This window comes from Xenopus laevis, chromosome 9_10S, assembly GCF_017654675.1.
Source record: "Xenopus laevis strain J_2021 chromosome 9_10S, Xenopus_laevis_v10.1, whole genome shotgun sequence".
NCBI lineage: Eukaryota > Metazoa > Chordata > Amphibia > Anura > Pipidae > Xenopus > Xenopus laevis.
The window spans coordinates 48,079,286-48,101,339 of record NC_054388.1 but is presented as its reverse complement, the minus strand read 5'-3'; the positions used below and the strand labels follow the sequence as shown (position 1 = coordinate 48,101,339).

Sequence of the window (22,054 nt, the reverse complement as noted above, 5' to 3'; positions counted from 1 at the left end):
TACAAATGTTATCAGCTTGAAAAAGGTATGTATCATTTCCTCATCAGATGAAGAAGCGGCAGCAACCTCATCAATAATGAAAAACTCACTTTCCTCGGCTGAGTAGCGGGTTTCCTCTGTAGTCGGTTTGGAACTTCTTTCAGAATGAAACCGCTGAGTGCTCAGGCTGAGAAGAAGCAGTGTTCTTAGATAGGCAGTCCTCAAAATGTCCTCTGGAATAGCCATCAGGAAGAGGGGTTTGAGATTCCCTACAAGTGAGATGATTAGTCTTAGATGTCCTTTTCCCTTTAGAATGCTCCATTTGGCTGGACATCTGTTGAAAACAACATACAGAGAAAAAAACATATAGGAGGGAGAAGAGGGAGCAAAATAGCATAGTAAAGACTACTAATTAGTACCTTTGAAAGCTTTGCAGGCAGCTACAGCCCTACAGAGCAGAATGCCTAGTCTGCAGGTAAGAGCAGCATGTAAAGGAGCAGCAATACCTTTCAAACTTCCTGGTCTGTGATGTCATCGGTGCACTTCCCAGGCCGAGACACAGAGACACATCCATTGTGCACACGTCAACAGCGCTAATGTCTGCCTGCTGTAGCCACAACCTGCGGGGAAGGTGGGGCAACTATTTCAGAAGTCCCCCAATGGTTCGTCAAGGCAACTATGGCCCTGGAGATGTGCTACATCGAAATTCCTTGCAGCACCACACCTCACTCACCACCTTAAGGAGGTAGGATGAAAAAAAATGTGCATCATATGGGGGAGGCAGGGGTATTATAATGTGCTTAATTAACTCTCACTCATCCTACCAGACAAGGGGCCATTTCACCCCATATGTGTTGCAGTATTGGACACGAAAATAGAATTTGTACTGAAAACTGTGATTGATCAAGTTAGTGATGTCGACTGCTATTCTGAACACAACTGTACATGCCTAGAGGAGTAACATTACATGATTCTGTTCTATGGAATAGTGTATTTTCATCAAAGACTAAATGTTTGTAAAGTCTATTTCTTCTGCAGGAATGAACGAATCACACAGTGATATGCAGCATCAACTCTCCTCCCCTTCATGGGTTACGGGCAAATTGTTAAGGGGGGAAATTACAGATTTATCATGGGAATTGTAGCAGATGAGACTGACAGAAGACACACAAACAGCAGTGTCCATTATGGATAATTTATTGTCCCCCCCCAATATTTTTAGCAGGAATCTGCTCTCAGTGCAGGTCACAAAAAGATAAAGGTGTGCATGGGGCAGATAGGCCCTCCTACCATATTAACATATCCCTGGCCCTTACACATAGACACACCCCCACGCCACCATTTATAAAAAAGTTACGTTCACAGTAGGACACAACCTGTATCATGTCTGTTAATCACAATGAGAAATGGGGGTCCAGGGGGTAGAGATGGTGGAGCTGCATTTGAACACACTGCTTGGAAGACAACACAGAGAAGAGGAGAGAGTAAGGCACCACTCTTAGTAATGTACAGCTTAATGTACAGAAGGGGGCAGATTCTCTACAGCATGTCCATCATTGCCAGCAATCCTAAAAGGCTCATTATGTAAAAACTGTGCAGAAAGAGGACATGGTTGTTTCTACCTGAATTTTTTTGGGTGGGTTCTGTGGCATACTTGCTGTGGAACGTCTGGTTAACAGAATAGCAGATTTAAAGGAGTTGCCATATGGCATTGTGCTGGATTAGCAGTTGTCTGAAAAAGTTATCTTACACTGCATTTCCTATTGCTGAACTGCACTACAGGTGTACAACAGCAACCCCCCGCCCCCATCAAACCCATTATAAACACATTCTTATTTGTCTCATCCCTGATTTCCGCTCCCCTCTGCATAGACTGGTTCATTCCTTCAACAACAGCCATCTTAACCTACTGCCCGTTTGCTTATTAAAGTGATGGGCCCCTATGGCCATGGGTTTCCCATAATTGAGAAGTTTAACCCACAAATAATGTGACATCACTTTAACTTTGTGGCTGAATCTTTTTGTTCTGTCTCCATGTTTGGGACTGAAACTTCTATCTGGGTGCACAGAAAGTGAATTAAAGAAACTGGCTTTAGACTTTTTTCCTATTCACTTTCTATATTCATCACTTTCTACTTCAGCAGATCCCTCCTTGCACAGAAACCCTGGGAGTTCACCTCAATTCACTTGAGCCTGGCTTGTTAGTGGTACATGAGACGCTGGATTTGGCTTCAGAATCATGGGCGACTGCAGCATCATCTTGATTTCTTTGACATGCCACGGGCAGCACCACAGGAGTATAGGTGGGGGGTGGTTGAAAGATCTCTAAGCTCTCTTAGCATACAGAATGAATGAATGATATAATACTGCATAACGTTCCGGCCCAGCCAGTAATGAAACGGTCATTAGAAGATTTATTACTGCAAGTACAGAGTAGGAATTGCTTGCAGAGTCCTGAGTGAATTGAGGGAGTATCAGGGGTTAGTAGAGGAAGTTCCAGAGTGGGGCAGAGAAGACAAGTAACACTGAGCAGAGATTTTGCCTGACTCCCAGAAGCTGATTTGTTCCCCAGTTTGTTGATGGACACCCTCAGGGAAATCTCCATATCCTGGCTGGTCAGGGCACTGGGTACAAACATCTAGCAATGGCAGGAAAAGCCTTTATTGTCCAGAGTCCGAGCTTTTCCACAGGGGCTGGTTGTAGAACCATCCCTCTCCCTGCAAGAGAACAGAAGAGAGACATATTCTCATGTATATTCTATACGGCAGTTAGAGCTGCATGTGCTTCATCTGGAACAGTAAATCACATCAGCTTAACGATCATGGCAGCTCACATTCACCAACATTACCATAAACAAGGTTCCGTGTTCAGGATACCCATACACTGTAATTAGTAAAAATAACAGGATTTTTGATTCTCGCCGTTAAATCTGTTTCTCTGTAGTCGAAAGGGGGACACAGGGACCGATGGGGATAAGCTCCATCCTCCAGGAGGCAGGACACTTGAATAGTAATTAAGGGTCGTGCCCATCAGGCTTTACCCCTCACACTGTAAATTCGTATTCAGTTTGTTCCAAAGCTGCTAACGTAATTTTTAAACTATTAACAGACAGAAAGTAAACCAAGGAACTATTCAAACGCGACCAAACTGTCACAGCTCGCGGAGGGCGGGAAGCCCTGTGTCCCCCTTTCGACTACAGAGAAACAGATTTAACGGTGAGTATCAAAAATCCTGTATTCTCTGTCTTAGGGGACACAGGGACCGATGGGGACTTAACAAAACAGTCCCAACAACAGCAGGGTGGGAGCGAACTGTATATACATATATGGAATACAATTATTTGATTATTGATTGCAACAACTTCCGTCCAAGGGAGGCCTCGGCGGAAGAATATGTGTCGACTTTGTAGAATTTGGAAAATGTATTTGTAGAGGACCAGGTAGCCTCCCTACAGATCTGCTACAGAGTTGCGCCATGCCCAGGAGGCACCCACCGCTCTACTGGAGTGAGCCCTGAGGCCATCCGGTGGCAGTCTTCCTTTTGCAGAATAAGCTTGCTTGATTGACTCTCTGATCCATCTTGATAAGGAAGACTTTAAAGCTGCCTTGCCCCTACTGGGACCAGATGGAATAACAAACAGAGCCTGAGATTTTCGGAAGGACTTAGATTGTTCAACATACCATCGCAATGCTCTGACAACATCCAGTTTAGTCTGCGTTCCTTATCATTCTTCGGTTCTGAACAGAGAGAAGGAACGACAATTTCTTGGTTCACATGGAAGGCAGAAACAACTTTGATTGAAATGTCGGCACTGTTCTGAGAACGGCTTTGTCTTTATGAAAGATTAAGTATGGAGGTTCACATGAGAGAGCGCTGAATTCCGATACTATCCTGGTAGATGAAATTGCCACAAAAAACACCACATTATAGGTAATCCATGTATCTGAAATTGAACTGAACGGTTCAAACGGTGGATCGAACAATGCCTCCAGCACTAGATTGAGGTCCCAGCCAGCCACAGGTGGGTGGAATGGTGGCATGATATGGGCCACTCCTTGCAGGAACGTGTGTGTATAATGTCTTCATTCGCCAAGCGAGATTGAAACAGAATTGACAGGGCCGACACTTGAACTAAGTTTGAGGCCCATTTTGAGGCCTTGTTGTAGAAATGAAAGTATTTGTGGTAGCTGTAATTCAAGGAAAGGGAAACCAGACTCCTTACACTATATAAAATAGGACTGCCAAACTCTGTGATATGATCTAGACGATGAGGCTTTTCAAGCCCTTAGCATCGTGGGTATAACCTCTTCATCTAGTCTTCGACTTCTCCAGATGGAAATCTCAACAGCCATCCCGTCAAAAGAATAATCTGGGGTTGTGGTGTGCTATGGGCCCCTGCTGAAGAAGCGTAATAAAAGAAAAACTGGCACTCAGAGCTCGATGCATGCGGGCAAAGCCCTGCGTGTTTATTACAATGTAACGTTTCGGGGGCGGGCCCCTTGGTCTGACGAAGGGGCCCGCCCCCGAAACGTTACATTGTAATAAACACGCAGGGCTTTGCCCGCATGCATCGAGCTCTGAGTGCCAGTTTTTCTTTTATTACGCTGACTACAATTGGGGTTGCCGATCCCTTCTGACTGTGCACCGGGCCAACTTATGCTGGAGAGGCCAGGGTGTGCTGGTGGGTTCTGGAAATTCCCCTGCTGAAGAAGGTCTGGCCTGCACTCCAGCCAAACCGGTTGTGTGATTGAGATCTCCTGCAGGTCGGTGAACCAGGTTCTCCAAGGCCAGTATGGTGCCTCCACAATTACTGTCGATCGAGATTCCTTGATCTTTTTGAGAATTTGCGGTAGCATGGGAAGTGGTGAGAAGACATACGCTAGATTGAACTGCCAGTGCCGAGTCATGGCATCCACCCCCAGTGCTAACGGGTCTCTGTAGTGGGTGAAAAATCTTGTTAGTTTTCGGTTGTTTCTGGATGCCATTAGATCTATGCTGGGAATGCCCCACTGACTCGTGAGTTGTTGGAATGCCTCTGGGTGTAGTTCCCATTCCCCTGGGTCCAGCTGATTCCGACTGAGAAAGTCCGCCTTTGTGTTGGAGACTCCCGGAATGTGTATTGCAGATAAGTTTACTGAGTTGTTTTCTGCCCAGTGTAGTATTTGTCTGGTTTCCGCCAGAGCTGCCCGACTTCTCGTTCCTCCCCGACGTTTGTGTACGCTACTGTTGTAGCGTTGACGCTTTGGATGCGTATTGGTTTTGCTGCAAGCTGTCTTTTGAACTAGGGGAGCTTCACTGCTCTTAGTTTCAGGATATTTATCGGTAGTCTGAATTCCTCGGGAGACCATTGTCCTTGTGCTGACTGATTGTAGCAAGTTGCCCCCCATCCCTGAAGGCTGGCATCCGTGGATATCACCACCCAGTCCGGGGTTGCCCATGACTGACCCACGGCTAGGTTGTCGGACCTCAGCCACCACTGCAATGGTGCATTGCACCGGGCACTGTTATCTGTTGGTTGGATAATAGAGACCGAACCTGATCCTGATCTGTTTATCTGTGGGCAGGCTTACAGTCTGTGAAATTGTGTCGAATTCGAGGCCTAGGAATAACATTTTGTGACTGGGGTGTGGGTTGGACTTCGACCAGTTGATGGTCCATCCGAAGTTCTGCAGCAACTGTACCGCCTTCTGTAGATTCTCCTTGGCCCTCATCTCTGATCTGGTCTTCAAGAGGAGATCGCCCAGGTAGGGAGTCACTGAAATCTCTTGTAATCTCAACGTGGCTGCTGTAACTGCCATGGGGGGGGGGCAGACGAAAGTCCGAACGGAGGTGCCACAAACTGATAGTGCTTGTTCTTCAATGCAAAGCGAAGATAACGGTGATGAGGAGGCCATATTGGGACGTGGAAGTATGCATCCTTGATGTCCAAAGACATCATTAGTTGACCCTGTTCCATCCCCCGAATTACTGATCTGAACGTTTCCATCTTGAAGCGTACTGATCGGATGAATTTGTTGAGACCCTTGAGATCAAGTACTGGCCTGAGGGCACCGTCCTTCTTTGGGACTGTAAACAGATTTGAGTAAAATCCTGAGAATCTCTCCGTGTAAAGTACTGGGAGTTATTACTCCGGTTCTCTCCATCTTGTCTATACATTGTAGAAAGGCTTGTGCCTTCTGGGGGATGTGGGGCACTCTGGACATGAGAAACCTCCGGGGCGGTAGATAGTATCCTTCTGTCACAATTTCTTTGACCCATGCATCCGTAGAATGATGGGTCCATTCCTCCTGGAATCGGAGTAACTTGCCCCTATCCATTCCAATGATTCCAGAGGGAGTGCCCCGTCAGACTGACGCTCTGGCCACTAAATTTTTCCCCCCTTCTATATTACATGGCCGCTCTGCTTTTGGCCTGTGGTAGGAAGGTACTCTTGCCCCCTGTTGCCTGCGAAATAATTTTTTCTAGCACTTCTCCAAATAGTCGTTGACCCTTAAAAGGCAGCGAAGTTATCGATTTCTTGGAGCTAAGGTCCACCTACCAATTTTTGAGCCACAGTGTTCTGCGCGCCGCTATGGATAATGCTGAAGTGCGTGCCGTAATTTGGGATTTGTCCAGAGTGGTATCACAAAGATAACTAGATGCCTCTGTTATGGCTTGTACGGATGATAACAGTTACTGTCGAGAAGTCCCATTCTGAATGTCTTCAACTAGAGACTTTGACCATGCTTGTATAGCTCTGGACACCCATGCTGATGCCAAACAGGGACGCAACGTTGACACTGCAGAGGTATAAATTGCTCGTAGAAAGCCCTCCAACCTTCTATCTGAAGGGTCTTTGAACGCTGCCGCATCGTAGGCAGTGGACTATGAAAGTCTAGACACTGGAGTATCTGGAGTATCTGCTGCCAGTGGGTTCGACCATTTTTCGACCAATTCCTTCGGGAACGGATATGACTTCGAAAATTTCTTAGTTGTCCGAAATTTATGCTCAGGGGAATTCCACTCGTCTTGAATCAGACTCTGCAGTTGCTCATGTTCTGGGAAGCAGACTGATGATTTGTGCTGCAGGCGCCTCATCTGCCTGTTTGGGCTGTGATATATGCAGTACCTCAAGCAACCCCTTAATAATGCCATCTACATCATGTAGATCAGGGGTGTCCAAACTGTGGCCCGAGGGCCACATGCGGCCCAGGATGCATATGAATGTGGCCCATCTTGAAACACTTGGTTCCCGAGGAAATAGTAGGAGGGGGACTCTGCCCATTGCCCAGTTAGTAATAATAGTATAATAATACTTATATTTAATATCCAGGTGTCCCATATTCCAGTGTATAGCTCCATCTGGTTATGCAACTGGCATTGTAGTTCTTTTCTGTGTATTTCCTTTACTTTTACAAATCAAACTTGTTTGTGTATTTCATGTGTGGCCCCAGAAAATTTTACTTTTTCCAATGTGGCCCGGCGAGCCAAATGTTTGGACACCCCTGATGTAGATTATCACGGTCTCTGCCCTCATCCTGGTAATCCTCCTCATCCGCAGATGCAGAACCAGAAGTAGCAATTTCACCCTCTGAGTGAGCCGAGTGTTGTTCAGGAGATGATTCATCAGACCTAGCAGGGTTGACAGTATCCTCTTTTGTGTCATCTAACCATCTGCGTTTAGCACCGGACTTGTGACTGAGCCTGACTAACGCTTTTCCAGGTTGTCTGCAATGGCAAGTAACCCCTGTAGAGATGCCAGGGATTGGGACAATTGAACAGCCCATAGAGGGGGAGGAGGTTCCGCTGAAACTCTGGAGTCTAACTCCTGTGTGTCAATTCGGGGAGTATTCTCAACTTGTGCAGCTGGGAGACCCCCTGAGGCACTGGTTACCCCATGCCCCTGAGTGCAAGACCTGCACAGCGGCTCCCCCTGGCCCCCTGAAAACTTTAGCTGACAATTAATACAAGCCAGGTACCTCACCTGTGCTGAAGATGGGACCTTCCCCCCGGACTTTGTGAATATTCCCACTGGCCTACCTTCTGCCATGTTTAAAGAAGAAGGTAAAGTGTGGAGGGTATCACCTGCAGGGAGCCACAGACCCGAGCGCTCTTGGGAACTTCTCAGAGTGTGCCTACTCGTTGCGCTGCCGAGACTGCTGCAAAATGGCCACTGGAACGCACGTTTGCGTTCCAATACGTGCATGTGCACAAGCGTTTCCCTTTGCGCCAAAAGAAAATGGCCGCCGGAGGATTAGAACATGCGTTCCAACCCTTATGCGCTCCCGAACTCAGCCATGAGTCAGCCAGGGAGCTACTTACTGCAGTCTCCAGTCCTTCCACACAGCGTGCTGGTATCTGCACCCATTCCCCTAAGGCATTGAAGACTGCGGCAGGTCAAAAACATATGTCAGGTAATGGCAGTGGAGGTCTGGGGCAAAGGGGGTGTGAAGGTGGGGAAACCCAATATTTAGGCAACATTCCTGTTAAGACAGGCATCATGCCACTTACCCCCACACCGGCCAGACCTTCTGCACTGGGTCACAGGTAATGTCTAGGTGGTCTGTATAGCTTTATGCTAGGTAATGACCCCGGCGTGTTGCACCTTGTAGGGGGCTGCCCATATAAAACAGGTACCCTGCTTTTTCGGCCTCACCCCTTAATTACTATTCAAGTGTCCTGCCTCCTGGAGGATGGAGCTTAACCCCATCGGTCCCTGTGTCCCCCTAAGACGACAGAGAAAGAAATTTTAACACTGCCAGTAACATTCCCTATAGCAGATGTGCTGCAACACTGTTGCAAGTCTCATGGAAGGGCAGTAACCACTAAACATAACCCTGTGCCAGTCTGCACATCATACTAATTGAAAAGGGTCCTAATCAAAGAAATTACCTCTTGTTTGAAGTGTTTTGTGATCCATGGAGTCTCGGTCTCTGCCCGGAGTCGCTCCTCTGCTCTCTGTCTCTCCTCCAGGGCTCGCTTGTGCTCTGTTGCTGTTTCTATATCTTTTGCACTCAAAGACTCTGTGACATTTTTCCACAGACGCCTGCAGTAAAAAGGAACCATAAGACAACAATCCCCAAATAGAAACTGAAAGTATTGTTACTTGGGAGCTTTATGTGGAAATGCTATGTTTGTATTAAACATGGAACCCCAGAGCAACTGATTATCAAGGCACCTTAAACTGTCAGGAAGACATATCAGTGTGCATGTGATTTTTACTCACCTGGACTCGAACGGGCCCTGCTTCTCTAAAGGACGCACCAATTTCCTCGTTATGGGCAATTTGGTCAAGTCAATAGATTTGGTTTCCCCGCTGCTGTATGTGAATTCCAGAATGCTGTTCCACTCGCCCTGGACTTTACACACTACATTGTTAGTGGCATTGTGCTTCACTTCCCCGGTCACCCTGTGCAAATAATCACAGTAATAATAATAGAACACATGTAGGAAAAGCTTATTTCTCCCTTTATTTTATTGGGTTATGCAATGTACCAATGGGTGCAGCACACCCGTCCCTTTGACAAAATAGCATCAGAGGACAGGCCAAATGCAGTTATCTTGTATATTCACTATAGAGTAATACAGAGAAAACATAAAAGATGAATATGCCATCAGCATTGTGTAGGATATGTAAGTAACCAGTACTATAGAAAAGTGAAAAGCTCCTACTAATATAATAGATCTGCACAGTACTTACAATTTGTTGAATTTAATATATTCACATATATCAGCACATATGGCCTTGCGAATTATGTTCCCGCCTCAGCGATTACAGGCTATCACAGAGCAATCAAGTCATTTGCACACATGGAGGCACAGAAATGGCCGTTACCTGTGTAACTTGCCCCCATAGAAAGGCTTGGTGTGGAAGGTGATGGCTGCAGAGTAACCAGACTTAGCACAGTTCACGTTGACCTTCCCACCCAGTTCCACCCACGGCACGGTTAGAATGGAGCGAGCATATGCGCAAGGAAGGGTGAATGTGTACTCCTCCCCATGCTCCAACAAGTACAGGACTCCTACAAGATAAAAAAAAGGGGGGTTGCCCTACAGTGCAATTACGGATATACCCATAATTATATCCCTGTTGGGAGATATACCCACTACACATACCCAGAATTATTTTGCTATTGGGAATTACACCCAGTAACACACCCAGATTGATATCTCTGGTGGGAGATACACACCGAATCACACACCCAAAATGGTATCCCTAGTAGAAGATGTACACCCTGTCACACATCTAAAATAATAATTAGTAGGGAACAATACACTCATTTAAATCTTCAGAAATATATCGCTACTACCTTCTCCAATCATGGTCACTCCAATGGACATCCCCATGAATTTGCTCTTTGTCCAAATGTGGGTGTTGACACACATTTGTCGCTCTGGACATTCGGCATAGAACCCGGAGACCGGAGGGTGATGGGAGACCTGCTCAGCCACAAACCTAATGGTGTAACAATCCGGTTTATTAGAGTCCTCTGAATGTGGAGCCTGATCCTGTGTATTGGGGGGCTTCTCTGAGGAAGTGGAAAGCTGCAGAGAATCTTTGGGTACCCTCCAGGAGCAGTGAAATGTCTCCCCAATGATGGGGTTGTATGGCTTTTTGGCCAGTGCCCCCTTACGTCCTTCATGGAAGGAGGTCAGGTAATACTCCACAAATCTCACCATGCGCTCCTCGGGAGTGAGGCCACAGCTGATCGACAGGAAGAGGTCTGGGTGAGACAGGAAGTCAGCATACATCTCTAGCAAGGAGCGTTTCTCCAGGATGAATGTGGGGAGAACCACCTAGGAAAAGAGAAGTCATTGGGGTCATTATCTGGGTGTGCGAGAAAACTGTGGGAATCTCTGCAGAAGTTTGTGGTGGTGTGAGAGGAAATACCAGTCCTGAGTGTAGGAAAGTAAGGAATCATTTGCAGCAGTTCAAGAAAAGAGTATTAGGTTGAGTTCTTTTTTTTTTTTGTTGCTACACACTCTGCCACAGAAGTGCACAAGTTTATGGGCACAAGCAAACACCCATGCCGGGGAACTTCCTTACCCGGGTCAGGTCCATGCCCAATTTGAGCTGGGATAAGAGATGCAAAATGACACTTCGCTGTTCCTCCACAGCCCCCAAGTCATCTTCTTTAAGATCACACCCGTCCTCCACCTCATCCTCTGGGTTTATGTCTTCAGGTTCCTATGGGACAAAATGGGACTATGGGAGAGAAATCCAAGGCAGCCTTCGGACACTAACCTTCTATTCGTTTCCTTTTTTCACTTAATGAGAACTAAATGCAAAAAAAAAACAACTGCACCCCTGAGCAACTTTGCAGCTCCTTGGAGCTTTAAGTACTGTCAATCAAAGCATGTGTCCTCAGCAAAGAGAAACTACCCCTTTCATTTGATTGCACACACAGGTGCATCTCAAACATTACCCATCCCCTCTGTACCCTACAGCACTTACCCCAGAAGCCAGGGTGCTATCAGATAAGACCTGCGTCTCTCTCAGAAGATCTTGCTCTTTGCTTTCCTGCACTGTGAGACCGACCTCTTCCCCATTCTTTAGATGATTAGGTATTGGGATTTTTGCTTCCAGCCAATTGATTGTTGTACCTGAAGTGAAAGGAAGTTTGCTCATAATCCAGAATAAGAACAGTGCTCAGTGCAATATGGCCACAGTTTGTGGACAGGCGTTCTCATTGGCAACCTAATTGATCCAGATGCAGAGGACATGAGCAGGCACCACTAACTGGCAGGTAACTGGTTTCTAATTGTACAGCTGCATCTCAAAAAAGGCACCGCCTTTCCCATTAATTAGCATACTGCTATATAATTGGCTGGAGAATGTCATCAGAATCTGCCAGAAGAGTCTAGGAATCTGATACTAGAAGGTGTAAAGCAACACAGTAAGAAGGAAAGAGCCTTGTCCTGCACATGACACAGAGGAACCCCGATGCTTAGGCACTAGATCCAAGACAAGACTGAGAAGCACAAATTGAGCCCAGGCCCCTCTGGAAAAAGAGCCAAACCTTCCCCCCTAGTGTCCCCCCTTGTGAAGAGACATTATAGGGAACCAGCAGCGGGCACTTTTACCTGTGACCCGAGAGAGAATTAGAGCTCCTGTTACTGCCTGTCTAATGTCAATTGCATTAATTATTAACTTGTTCCATTCAATGAGAGGCAGCGCCTCTGCTCTCCCAAGCAACAGGCTTAAAGTTTAATGACATTTACAGAAAGTCACTTGGCTGCTTTATTCACATGATAAAAGGCCACATGGCCTGAAACGTCGCGGGGATGCCCACAAGAGCACAAATAAAGGCTTTTTAAACCACTTTCAAGTTGATGGTGCTGTTCAATTTCTACATTACATGGTTTGTCAATGGAAAGTGGCCGTTGCAGAACGTGCACCATCAGGAAAAGATATCAAGAATCCGTGTGCTGACTAATATTTGTTCTGCTTTATTCACATGGAAAGGTGTCATGATCCTCATAAAGACACAATGTACAGTGTTCTGACTCTCCCTCTATCTCTTATTATAATTCTCTTCTTATTACCTATGCCAATGATCTGCTTGTTTCACTGGGTCACTAAACATCTGGTGCCGTGGTCACTAATTAATAGGTAAATCAGACCAATCAAATCATTCAGTCCAGGGGGCCATGGATTTCCCAAATGGCCCAACCAGTATATGAAGTAATTTTATCAATATCCTATCAAATAAATCACTTTAATAAAAGGTCAAAATAGGCATCTGCCCAGGGCACTCTGATTTTGGGGGCCCACTTATCATGCCACTTTAGTTGGATACATATCTATATACCCACCAGGCAATTTATTTCTGCCGTACTCAATGGTAGATAATTTAATAATAACTTGACAAGGGGGGGCTTTAGTAGTCTGTATGAATATACACATAAGATGTGCATATGCACAAGATGTGAAGAGATGTCGTTCTGTGTTGCTGGGTGCTGGGGATTTTACCCCTTCATAGCTATTCTGTATTCCATTATACAGTGGACTTACCCGTGTATTACTCGTGTGCCAAGCAATCTATGCCTATATGGGTTTATGAAGTGTTTTTGAGAAAATCACCTTCACTGTTTTATTATTGAATGCCTAGTTTTATGAACCTTTTCCTTTACTTTGCTGCTTTTTTATTTATATTGTTTTATTCAGGCCCTCACCTATTCATCTCCCACTTTCTCATTCACACCACTTCTTGGTTGCTAGGGTAAATTGTACCCTAGCAACCAGACAGCTGCTAAAATTCCAAACAGTAGAGCTGCCAAAGCTAAAAAATATAACACAAAAATAAAAATGTACACCAACTGTACAAATGATAAATCACCCTGTAATAAATAAGTAATGCCCCAGAGACACACAAGAGTGGCGGTCTCCTTCAGAAGGGCTGCATGTGGTTAGGGCATGTTACACATCTGGGGGGCTCTCCTGTGGGAAGGATTAGCTATGGGCGAGGCTCACCTGTGGCAGGAATGTGCCTCTGCAGGGCTATATGTTGCTGGTGTAATATTTGGAAACAGTCATTCAGGCAGCCGAGTGTGGCCATAGATGTCGCTTTCAACATGAGAAGATCCTGATCCAGGGAACTTAGGTGCCCAGCAGTGGGAAGACCCTCAATGCTGCGCATTAGATCCCTTTGCTGAATCTCGGTTTTGCTTATCATCTAGGGTGGAAGAGAAAGGGGAGCTTTGAAAAGCATACTGTCTTACCAGTCTACTAGAGTAAGGGTACTAACCAGGCCCGGACTGGCAATCTGTGGGTTCTGGCAAATGCCGAAGGGGCTGCTATAAGGTACCATAGAAAGTCAGTATTTAGTGGGCTGGTGGGAGCTGTTTGGGCCTCTGTGTGAGCTGATTGGGCCTCGGTGTACCTGCAATGCCAGGGCCTATTTTAATTCTCTGTTCCAGACTCCCCCAACCACAAAAATAGTTAAAGAAAGAAGTTAATTTTCCATGTTAGCTTGACCTTTAACATACAAAATTGAAGGCTAGGAATGGATTGGGATTCCAAAGAGAAAAAAATTAAATGCTCAAAAAGCACAATAAACCTTTGCAGAGTGGCCCTGTGGCCGGTACAGTATTTTCTTTCAGGGATCACTGTTCATCTAAGCTGAGAATCAGCAGCATCTCCATTACATTTTCCATAGCCAGCTGCACAGTGTCACAGGAAGATAATGAGAGAACTTGGGTTCAGTTTCCATCACACTAAAGAGCGGGAGCAAAATCCTCACACTGCTCTCTCTCATCTTTGGGTGACACTACTATCTAGTGCAATGATATGTATACAACTGGGTCTCTACCTCTGAGTAACATAAGCAGCCTACAACTCTTAATTAAGCTGGGCTTCCTGGTGCCCCCAGGTAGGCTAGCTCCCCAACTCTGACCTCTCGCACATCGCCTAAGTGGTCTGGTTGCAGCAGAAGAGCTCTTCTGTTGGCTGGCACCATCCTGTGATGACCAAGGTTGAAGAAAGAGGCAGCATTTTGGCTGGACCGGCGCTGGGAGCCAGGAGAGTTTCCACTACCCTGAGAAGCCAGCGAGAAACTTCTGGAGTTCAGCGGGGGGTTGTTCTGTGGAGACAACAAGAGACACTGGTTAGAGACAAATAAGTCAAAGTGGTCGAGTGCCCATTTGACACAGCTCGGTGTTGCACTGTGGGAAGGACAGCAGATTTGGAGCTGGCACTGCTCAGGTTTCCATTGTGGGAGGGGCAGAAGATTTTGGCATAACCCTGCTCAGTATTGCACTGTGGGATTTGGGAGTGATTTTACTCAGGTGCTCTTACCTTGCCAATGGCTTCTGTGTGGTGCTGGGTGCAGATCTGTAGCCGACTCACCCAGTGCTGGCGTTCTTTGGCATCAGTTGCTGTTGGTAAGAAGAAAAACAACAGTTGTAATTATAAAACAGAGACAGGGCCTCCCATAGCTCAATTTTACTGTACTTGGTACCAAGGTCTTACTCAAGAAGTGGACTTCTAATGAAATAGCATGGCCTTTCTTGAATTGTACAGAAGCTGAAGGTAGCAGAGCTTAACCCAAGCCTGACTCCCAGATTGTTGGTCACTCCCAGTAAACATACCAAAGGGGATATGATACTTGGGACATTCAAATTAATCAAGGAATTTTGCAGCAATTTGCTCCAAAAATGTTGAATTATTGGGAAGTCCCAAACATACATGTAGATAAGAGACAACCTCTTGATTACACTTTACACATTGGTCAGGGGTCATTGGGTATATCTGAGAGCCTGTTTGGAGTAAGGTACACTATTCAAAAAGTTTACTTGTATAGATAAGTCTAACAATTAATGTCTGATAAAGCATTAAAATGTGGGAGATATCCATTTTCCCACAGAGCCGACCATTGGGACAACACAGGTCTCGTTTAATGGACATTTCATTTGTTTAATGGCTTTCTGAAACACCTCAACCACCCTAAGCATTGGGGTGGTGGTCATATAGTATACTGAAGGACCCCCATATAACAGTTTGGCCAGGGTTTCCCAATATCCCACTATTGTAGCCTATAAAATTGTAGATGGGTTATCTGATTGGGGGACTGTGCACTGATGTGCATATGTTAATTGACTAACTAAAACATTGAGTGTGTGATTTTTTTAAAACCCATATGGGAATGTTATCCTCCCAAAAGGGTTTTACGTATTATGGCATCTACGTGTTTAAATCATTGACTTCGGGGTACTACAGGGGAGTTGTGGAGAGCGTACAAAAATTTAGGGAGGAACACCATTATATAAACTCATACGTCCCGATAGGGAGAGAGGTAAATGTTGCCAAATATGCGTTTGTGCAATTAGGGCCCTGACAACTGTTATATCCAAGTGTAATATAAATTCCTAGGTACTTCAAGGTTTGCACAACTTGTAGAAGGCCAAAGCGTGCTGGCAATCCCAGAGGAAGTGGGTCTATTAGGGAAAATGAGCAATGTGTAATCCGGAATTCTACAAATTCCTCTATTGTTTCCAATGTCATGTCTAGGGCCCTGTGGGGATTAGCCAAGTATAAAATCATATCATCCACATATAGGCATATCTTCTCAACAACTCTGCCAAATACAAGCCCCTCCTGGGAATCCCAGATCTGCTTTACCAAAGGCTTTAAAGCCAGGCCAAACAGCAATGAGGAGAGGGGCAGTCCTGTCTTGTTCCTCTACCCAGCTGTAGAACGTCTGAAAGCAGGCCATTAACTAGGACACTTGTCTTGGGGTTATGGTAAAAGACCCATATCCAACTGAAGAACCTTGGCCCAAACCCAAATTTGTTCAGGACTTTCCACAGGTAAGTACAAGAAACTGTATGAAAAGTTTTTTCGGTGTCTAATGACACCACTATTCTGTTACCACTATTATGCTCTAGGGCCAAGTTATTATATGATCTCCGAATATTGATGTCCGTTGCTTTAATTGGCAGTAAGCCAGTTTGATTGAGATGTACATAACATCTATTTAACCCTGTTTGCCAATACCTTTGCAAATATTTTAATGTTACAATTCAGCAGGGAAATGGGACTGTATGGCTCACAACAGTTGGGTGGCAGGATCTTAGAATGAGTTTTGTTCCACTCAGCAGGAAGGCTATCTGGACCAGGAGAACGGCCTGTGGGCATATCGCTTATGACATCTTCTATCTCCTCAGTAGTCATGTCAGTCTCTAGCCCAGGTCAGGACTGAGATTCTAAGTAGGCCCTGGCATTTCAGGTACACAGAGGCCCAAACAAGCCACACAGAGGCCCAAACAAGCCACACAGCAGCCCAAACAACCACCCACCAGCCCAATATATAGTGACTGTCTACTTACAGCAACCCCTCTGGCATTTGCCAGAACCCACAGATTGCCAGTCTGGGCCTGCTCTAGCCTGTCTCATGGGTCATGAGAGTTCTAGTTATCCAGATAGGCGGCTAGGTGTGCTATGGGGGATGAGGGAAGTGCTGCAGACATCAACCATTGTCAACCATTTCTGTTTTCTCCCTTGACACTAGTTACCACTGTACTGGGAACATCACCTGTAGCCAGTTGCCATTTTTGTCCCCTTTATCAAACTATGTGGTTTTGCCATATAGCTCGCTCTGATAGACTACAATTTTACTTTAACTGAAGTAGGGATGCACTGAATCCACTATTTTGGATTTGGCCAGACCCCCAAATCCTTTGCGAAAGATTTGGGCGAATAGCAATCGGAATCCTAATTTGCATATGCAAATTAGGGATAGAAAGGGAAAAAAAAAAATTTTACCTCCTTGTTTTGCGACAAAAAGTCAAGTGATTTCCTTTGGTTCGGCCGGGCAGAAGGATTCAGTCGATACATCCCTAAACTGAAGTATGTGCTGCTGTCTGTTTCTTTGGAGTATTTTTCAGGCATAGGCAATGCTAAGGACTTTGCAGCCTCTCCAGTTTGAATCCTTCCATTATAAACACCCACCTCTGAAACTTACTAATTATAATTTGAAATATCATAAGCAAAAGACGACTTTTTTCAGCAAAAAAAGAGAAAATGAGCTAGCATTTGAGAAAAAAAAGTTGCACATGTTTTGTCTGTTTTTTCCCCCCACAAACACATATTTTGATGAATCTGTCTCTATGTCTATGCACAAGTAATTGTGAGGCTTCTCCCATACAGAGGCACAGACTGTTGTACAGTACAGAAGATATGTTGTAGCAGTTGACCCCATATAGGTTACTAAGCCCACACACATATACACAATGGCGGTCATTATCTCTTCCTAAATCTCATTCCCCTACCTCTTAGCTTGTACAGTTCCCCACTGGCAGCATTAACGGTGAAGGTGTGGGAATCTTCATCGCTGGGTGAGATCACTGCTCCGGCAAGCTGTAACGTTCCTCTAGGCTTCTGATTCCTGGACTGCTCATTAACAAAATATTCTAAAAGTCCAGCTTCATTATTCAGCACAAAATATCTGCCAACCCAGAGAGAAAAACCACAGTTAGACAAGATGAGAAGCCATAAATTACTGGGCTGCTGAAACGAAGAAACATTTCCCTCCAATAAATAATTCGAATTCTAAAGCAGCACCACCTGGTGGCACATCCACAAAATATTCTCAGATGGAGGGCACTCTAATATAACAAATATACAATATTATTAACTTATGGGTGCAAATAAAGCCCAAAGAAAGCCCCCATATAAGGCCAAACACAGAATTATATTAGCAAAAGGGGCCTGCACTCCAAATAAATAGATAGACCAAGTGGTATTTGAATAGTCATATATTTATATATTTAAAAAGAAATACATGCATAAGACAGGGCAAAAAACATGCCAGAAGATATCACAGAAAATCAATTGTACATACCACTCAAAATATGGTCAAACAGCAATATGAAAAAGAAAGCGGATACACCTGCCCTGAGAGGAGAATCACTCCGATGTTTTGGCTTTTAGCCTTTCTCAAGGGGAATTCTGGAATTTTCTGTGATATCTTCTGGCATGTTTTTTGCCCTGTCTTATGCATGTATTTCTTTTTAAATATATAAATATATGACTATTCAAATACCACTTGGTCTATCTATTTATTTGGAGTGCAGGCCCTTTTTGCTAATATAATGGCACATCCACAAAATATCATTATGCAACCTCATCATCATCCAGCATAACCGAAAACAAACTTTTGTAATACACCGATCCTCAAGCACCTAGTAGAATACAGTATAGTAACACACTTGTGGTTCACCTGTAAGTTAACGTTTAGTATGTTATAGAATGGCCAATTCTAAGCAACATTTCATTTGGTCTTCATTTTTTATTTGTTATAGTTTTCTAATTATTTGCCTTCTTCTTCTGACCCTTTCCAATTTTCGAATGGGGGGGTCACTGACCCCATATAAAAAACAATGCTCCGTAAGGCTACATATTTATAGTTATTGCAACTTTCTATTACTCCTCTTTCTATTCAGGCCCTCTCTAATTCATAATCCTGTGTTTTATTTAAATCAGTGCATGGTTGCTAGGGTAGTTTGTGCCCTAGCAACCAGATTGCTGAAGTTACAAACTGGAGAGCTGCTGAATAAAAAGCTTAATAACCCCCAAATAATAAAAACTGAAATCCAATTGCAAAATGTCTCAGAATATCACTTTCTACATCATACTAAAGGTTAATTTCAAGGTGAACAACCCCTTTAACCTGGACTCTACCCACAGAAAGAATTCTAGGGAGATAAATGGGACATACCGGAACTGCCAACCAGTGACCAGGTTAGTGTACTTCATCAGGTAGCCGCTTATATTCTCCATGTGATCACTGGGAAAAAAAAAACAATTTATTATTGAATGTGTCAGTGAGTATATGACACCCCTCCCACAGTCTGCATTTTATCTAATGTTGTTTACATGTTTCCTATTTTACAGAGACTGTACAGGCAAAATCTTGAAGAAGAATAAGCCCCTATAGAAGTGATTAATGCTATGCAATCAGTGCCTTATCCTCTGGTGCCAAGGGAACTGTTAAACAGTAACAGAATTTACAGCAAAGGCATGGGTCTCTCTCCCTCACAATTTCGCAGGGCCAAAACACACTTTGCAGCATAAAATAAATTCAAACATAATGTGACAGTTCAGGCACTATATATAACACACCCATATGCCTGTGGGGTAGTTAGTAGACCGATTTGCTGGCCTGCACTGACAAGCTCACAATGTGCAGGTCATTTTACCAGTGTGTATCACTATGTAACATGCTGTTTGATGTATTTCACCCCTCTCCCATTATAAAAAATACCCTATAATCTGTTCTGTGGCTGATCATATCTCCCTTAGATAGTGCTGGCTCAATAACAATCACAAGAAATGGTTAATTACCAATGGAACCTCTGTCCCTCTGTGCTTTTTTGCAGAAATGTCAGCATGTAGGGCTGTATGGATCAGCATACACAATATAATAAAAAACAGGAAGTGACTCTTTTATGACTCTACTCTCTACTTCCCCATTCTCAGATTGGACACGCCCCTGATCTGTGCACAGATGTGAAGCTCTGTACTTTCAATACAATTCCCAGAATTCCCACGTACTAAGCACAACCCCTCTATGGAGGAACATGGCTATGGACATTCGCCAATTACTCACTAAATAAACAGGAAGGTAAGGTCCAGGGATGCTGCCATAGAAATTTCCCATTGTCAGTTGCATTCATATTTTACCCAATAATAATTATGGTACTTACTATACACATTTTAAGCTCCCTGCTTGGCTGTTACTGTTAGGAAATTGGATTGTGGGAGAGAAGGGAACTAAAGCTGCTATAGATCCAAAGATTTGATCGTACTAATCTCTGTTTTGTACGAATGTGGGGAGAGTCCCGACATTTTTCGTGAGATGGCGATCGGTCATTCAGTCCGGTTAGAAAATTTGTCAGCTACCGATAATATCTCTGCATGTATAGCTGACAATATCTGCTTGTGTCGGACATAACTCGCACAATTGCTGTCAGGGGCAGATAGGGTTACCACCTTTTCCCAAATGTTTTACCGGCTGGTGGAGGGTGGGAGCAAAAAGGGGCTGATAGTGATGTCAAAAGGGGCGGGACCATGCCACAAAAGGGGCGTGGTTATGGTGCCAAGATTTTCAGACAGGGGACAAAGTCAGCAAAGCTAAGTTTACTGAAGATTGGGGGCAGGCCAAGGAGTCTTTTTGAAGGGTAATACAAATTTACCGGCAGCTACATTGCCGGTAAATTTGTAATACCGGCCCCAGCAGGTGTTTTAGCGGCTAGGCCGGTAAAATACCAGCCGGGTGGCAACCCTAGGGGCAGAATATTGTCTGATTTGTTCTTCTACTACTTTATTTGATCTGAACGTTTAGTGGCAGGTCGGGAGATGCCACTGAACGATCATTTGTCCGATATGAAGATAAATCTGCACGTCTATGGCCAGCTAACAGGCATGCAGTCCAATAACTGAGAATCTAGGGCCAGTGTTGGACTGGGACACCAGGGGCCCACCAAAAAACCTTAGATCAAGGTCCACACTCAGTACTATTTTCTTGCTCTCCTCCCTCAACCTCTATTCACCTAGTCTCTTTTCTTTACATACTATAATCTATTATTCCACCTTTTTAGCCTCTTTGTTCTCATAGAAATAAGGAATGGCCATGAAATAAGCCAAAAGTTTAGCAGCCTCAGGGCCCACTGACACCTGAGCCCACCGGGAGTTTTCCTGGTATCCCTGTGGGCCAGTCCAACGGCTCAAGATCGAGAACCATATTGTGTCAGCCTAATGGTACCATAGCTCCCACCCAACCATGGTGCCCAAAGGGCCAGATTTACCTGTATTGCCAGGCTTTGCTACTCCCAGCTCCTCTACTGGAAGGCCGATGGTTGAGAGGACTGGGGGTGGCGTCCGCCTTGCCCTCACTGTCAGACACCTTCATGGTTGGCAATTCCCCCTGCATGTTGGGGGTCTGCAGGGTCCCTTGGCGACTGTCAGTCAGTGGCTGTCACACAGGATCTCTCATGGGTTCAGTCTCTTCCGGTCCCAGTAACCAGAGGGGATGTGGGGGTCTCACAGCCGTGCCTAGAAGGCAACACCCCGGTAACTGAGGAGACTGTAAGGGTTATGGATGTGACTCCTAGAGGTCTATGGGGTTGAGTAGGGAATCAATATTTGGGGCGCCTGTCAGTCAGGGCAGTGCATACCGCCCACCAGTTCCGCTTCTCATAACAAAGCCCGCACTTCCGGACAGCTGTTTAAATGTCCCGCAACACCACTGAAATGTCTATAGCCTCCGCTCCTGCCGGCCTGCCATCCAGGCGTGAGAGGAATATGACGTCGCGACTACAACGTATAATCACCGTGACGCGCTACGTAACTGTCTAGGGGAGTGACGCGCAAGAACTTTGTATAGGAGTATGTGTTGCTACTAGCAACAGTCAGTGGTCAAGCAGGGCACGGCAGCGTTTGTGTTCTTACACTAACAGCCCCTAATTGTACCGGGGATAGAGCAGAGGAGGTGTTTTCCCTAGTTAGCAGCTGTCCGAAATAAGAACAAAAAGTAAAGCGTTTCAGTGCCAAGTGGGCAAAGGGATTCCGGAATTTCTGTGTGTTGAGCAGGGCAAG

At 45.0% G+C, this 22,054-nt stretch overlaps 1 protein-coding gene across 2 annotated transcripts; it reads right to left on the bottom strand.

Annotated features, from left to right (window-relative positions):
* Positions 1–1,160: 1,160 nt before the first annotated feature.
* On the bottom strand, positions 1,161–21,794 carry osbpl11.S (oxysterol binding protein like 11 S homeolog). Of its 2 annotated transcripts, none has more exons than XM_018238648.2 (13): positions 21,265–21,794; positions 19,176–19,244; positions 17,728–17,903; positions 14,756–14,835; positions 14,355–14,540; positions 13,433–13,634; positions 11,414–11,562; positions 11,006–11,146; positions 10,269–10,755; positions 9,794–9,980; positions 9,185–9,367; positions 8,851–9,004; positions 1,161–2,696 (listed from the first exon to the last, which is right to left on the bottom strand). In XM_018238648.2, the coding sequence occupies exons 1-13, from the start codon at positions 21,387–21,389 to the stop codon at positions 2,640–2,642; spliced, it is 2,196 nt and encodes a 731-aa protein (XP_018094137.1). In that variant the 5' UTR covers positions 21,390–21,794; the 3' UTR covers positions 1,161–2,639. The 2 variants fall into 2 exon arrangements, with proteins under 2 accessions (XP_018094137.1, XP_018094138.1); XM_018238649.2 differs by lacking the exon at positions 21,265–21,794 and adding an exon at positions 19,802–19,897.
* Between the last annotated feature and the right edge of the window lie 260 nt (positions 21,795–22,054).

Excerpts from the sequence above, each read along its gene's own strand:
- osbpl11.S (XM_018238648.2), bottom strand. The coding sequence starts at position 21,389 with ATGCAGGGGGAATTGCCAACCATGAAGGTGTCTGACAGTGAGGGCAAG. Across the intron at positions 13,635-14,354 it reads ACTTAGGCGATGTGCGAGAG|ATGATAAGCAAAACCGAGAT; the intron begins GTCAGAGTTGGG and ends CTTCCACCCTAG. Across the intron at positions 2,697-8,850 it reads CAAAACACTTCAAACAAGAG|GGAGAGGGATGGTTCTACAA; the intron begins GTAATTTCTTTG and ends GTTCTCTTGCAG.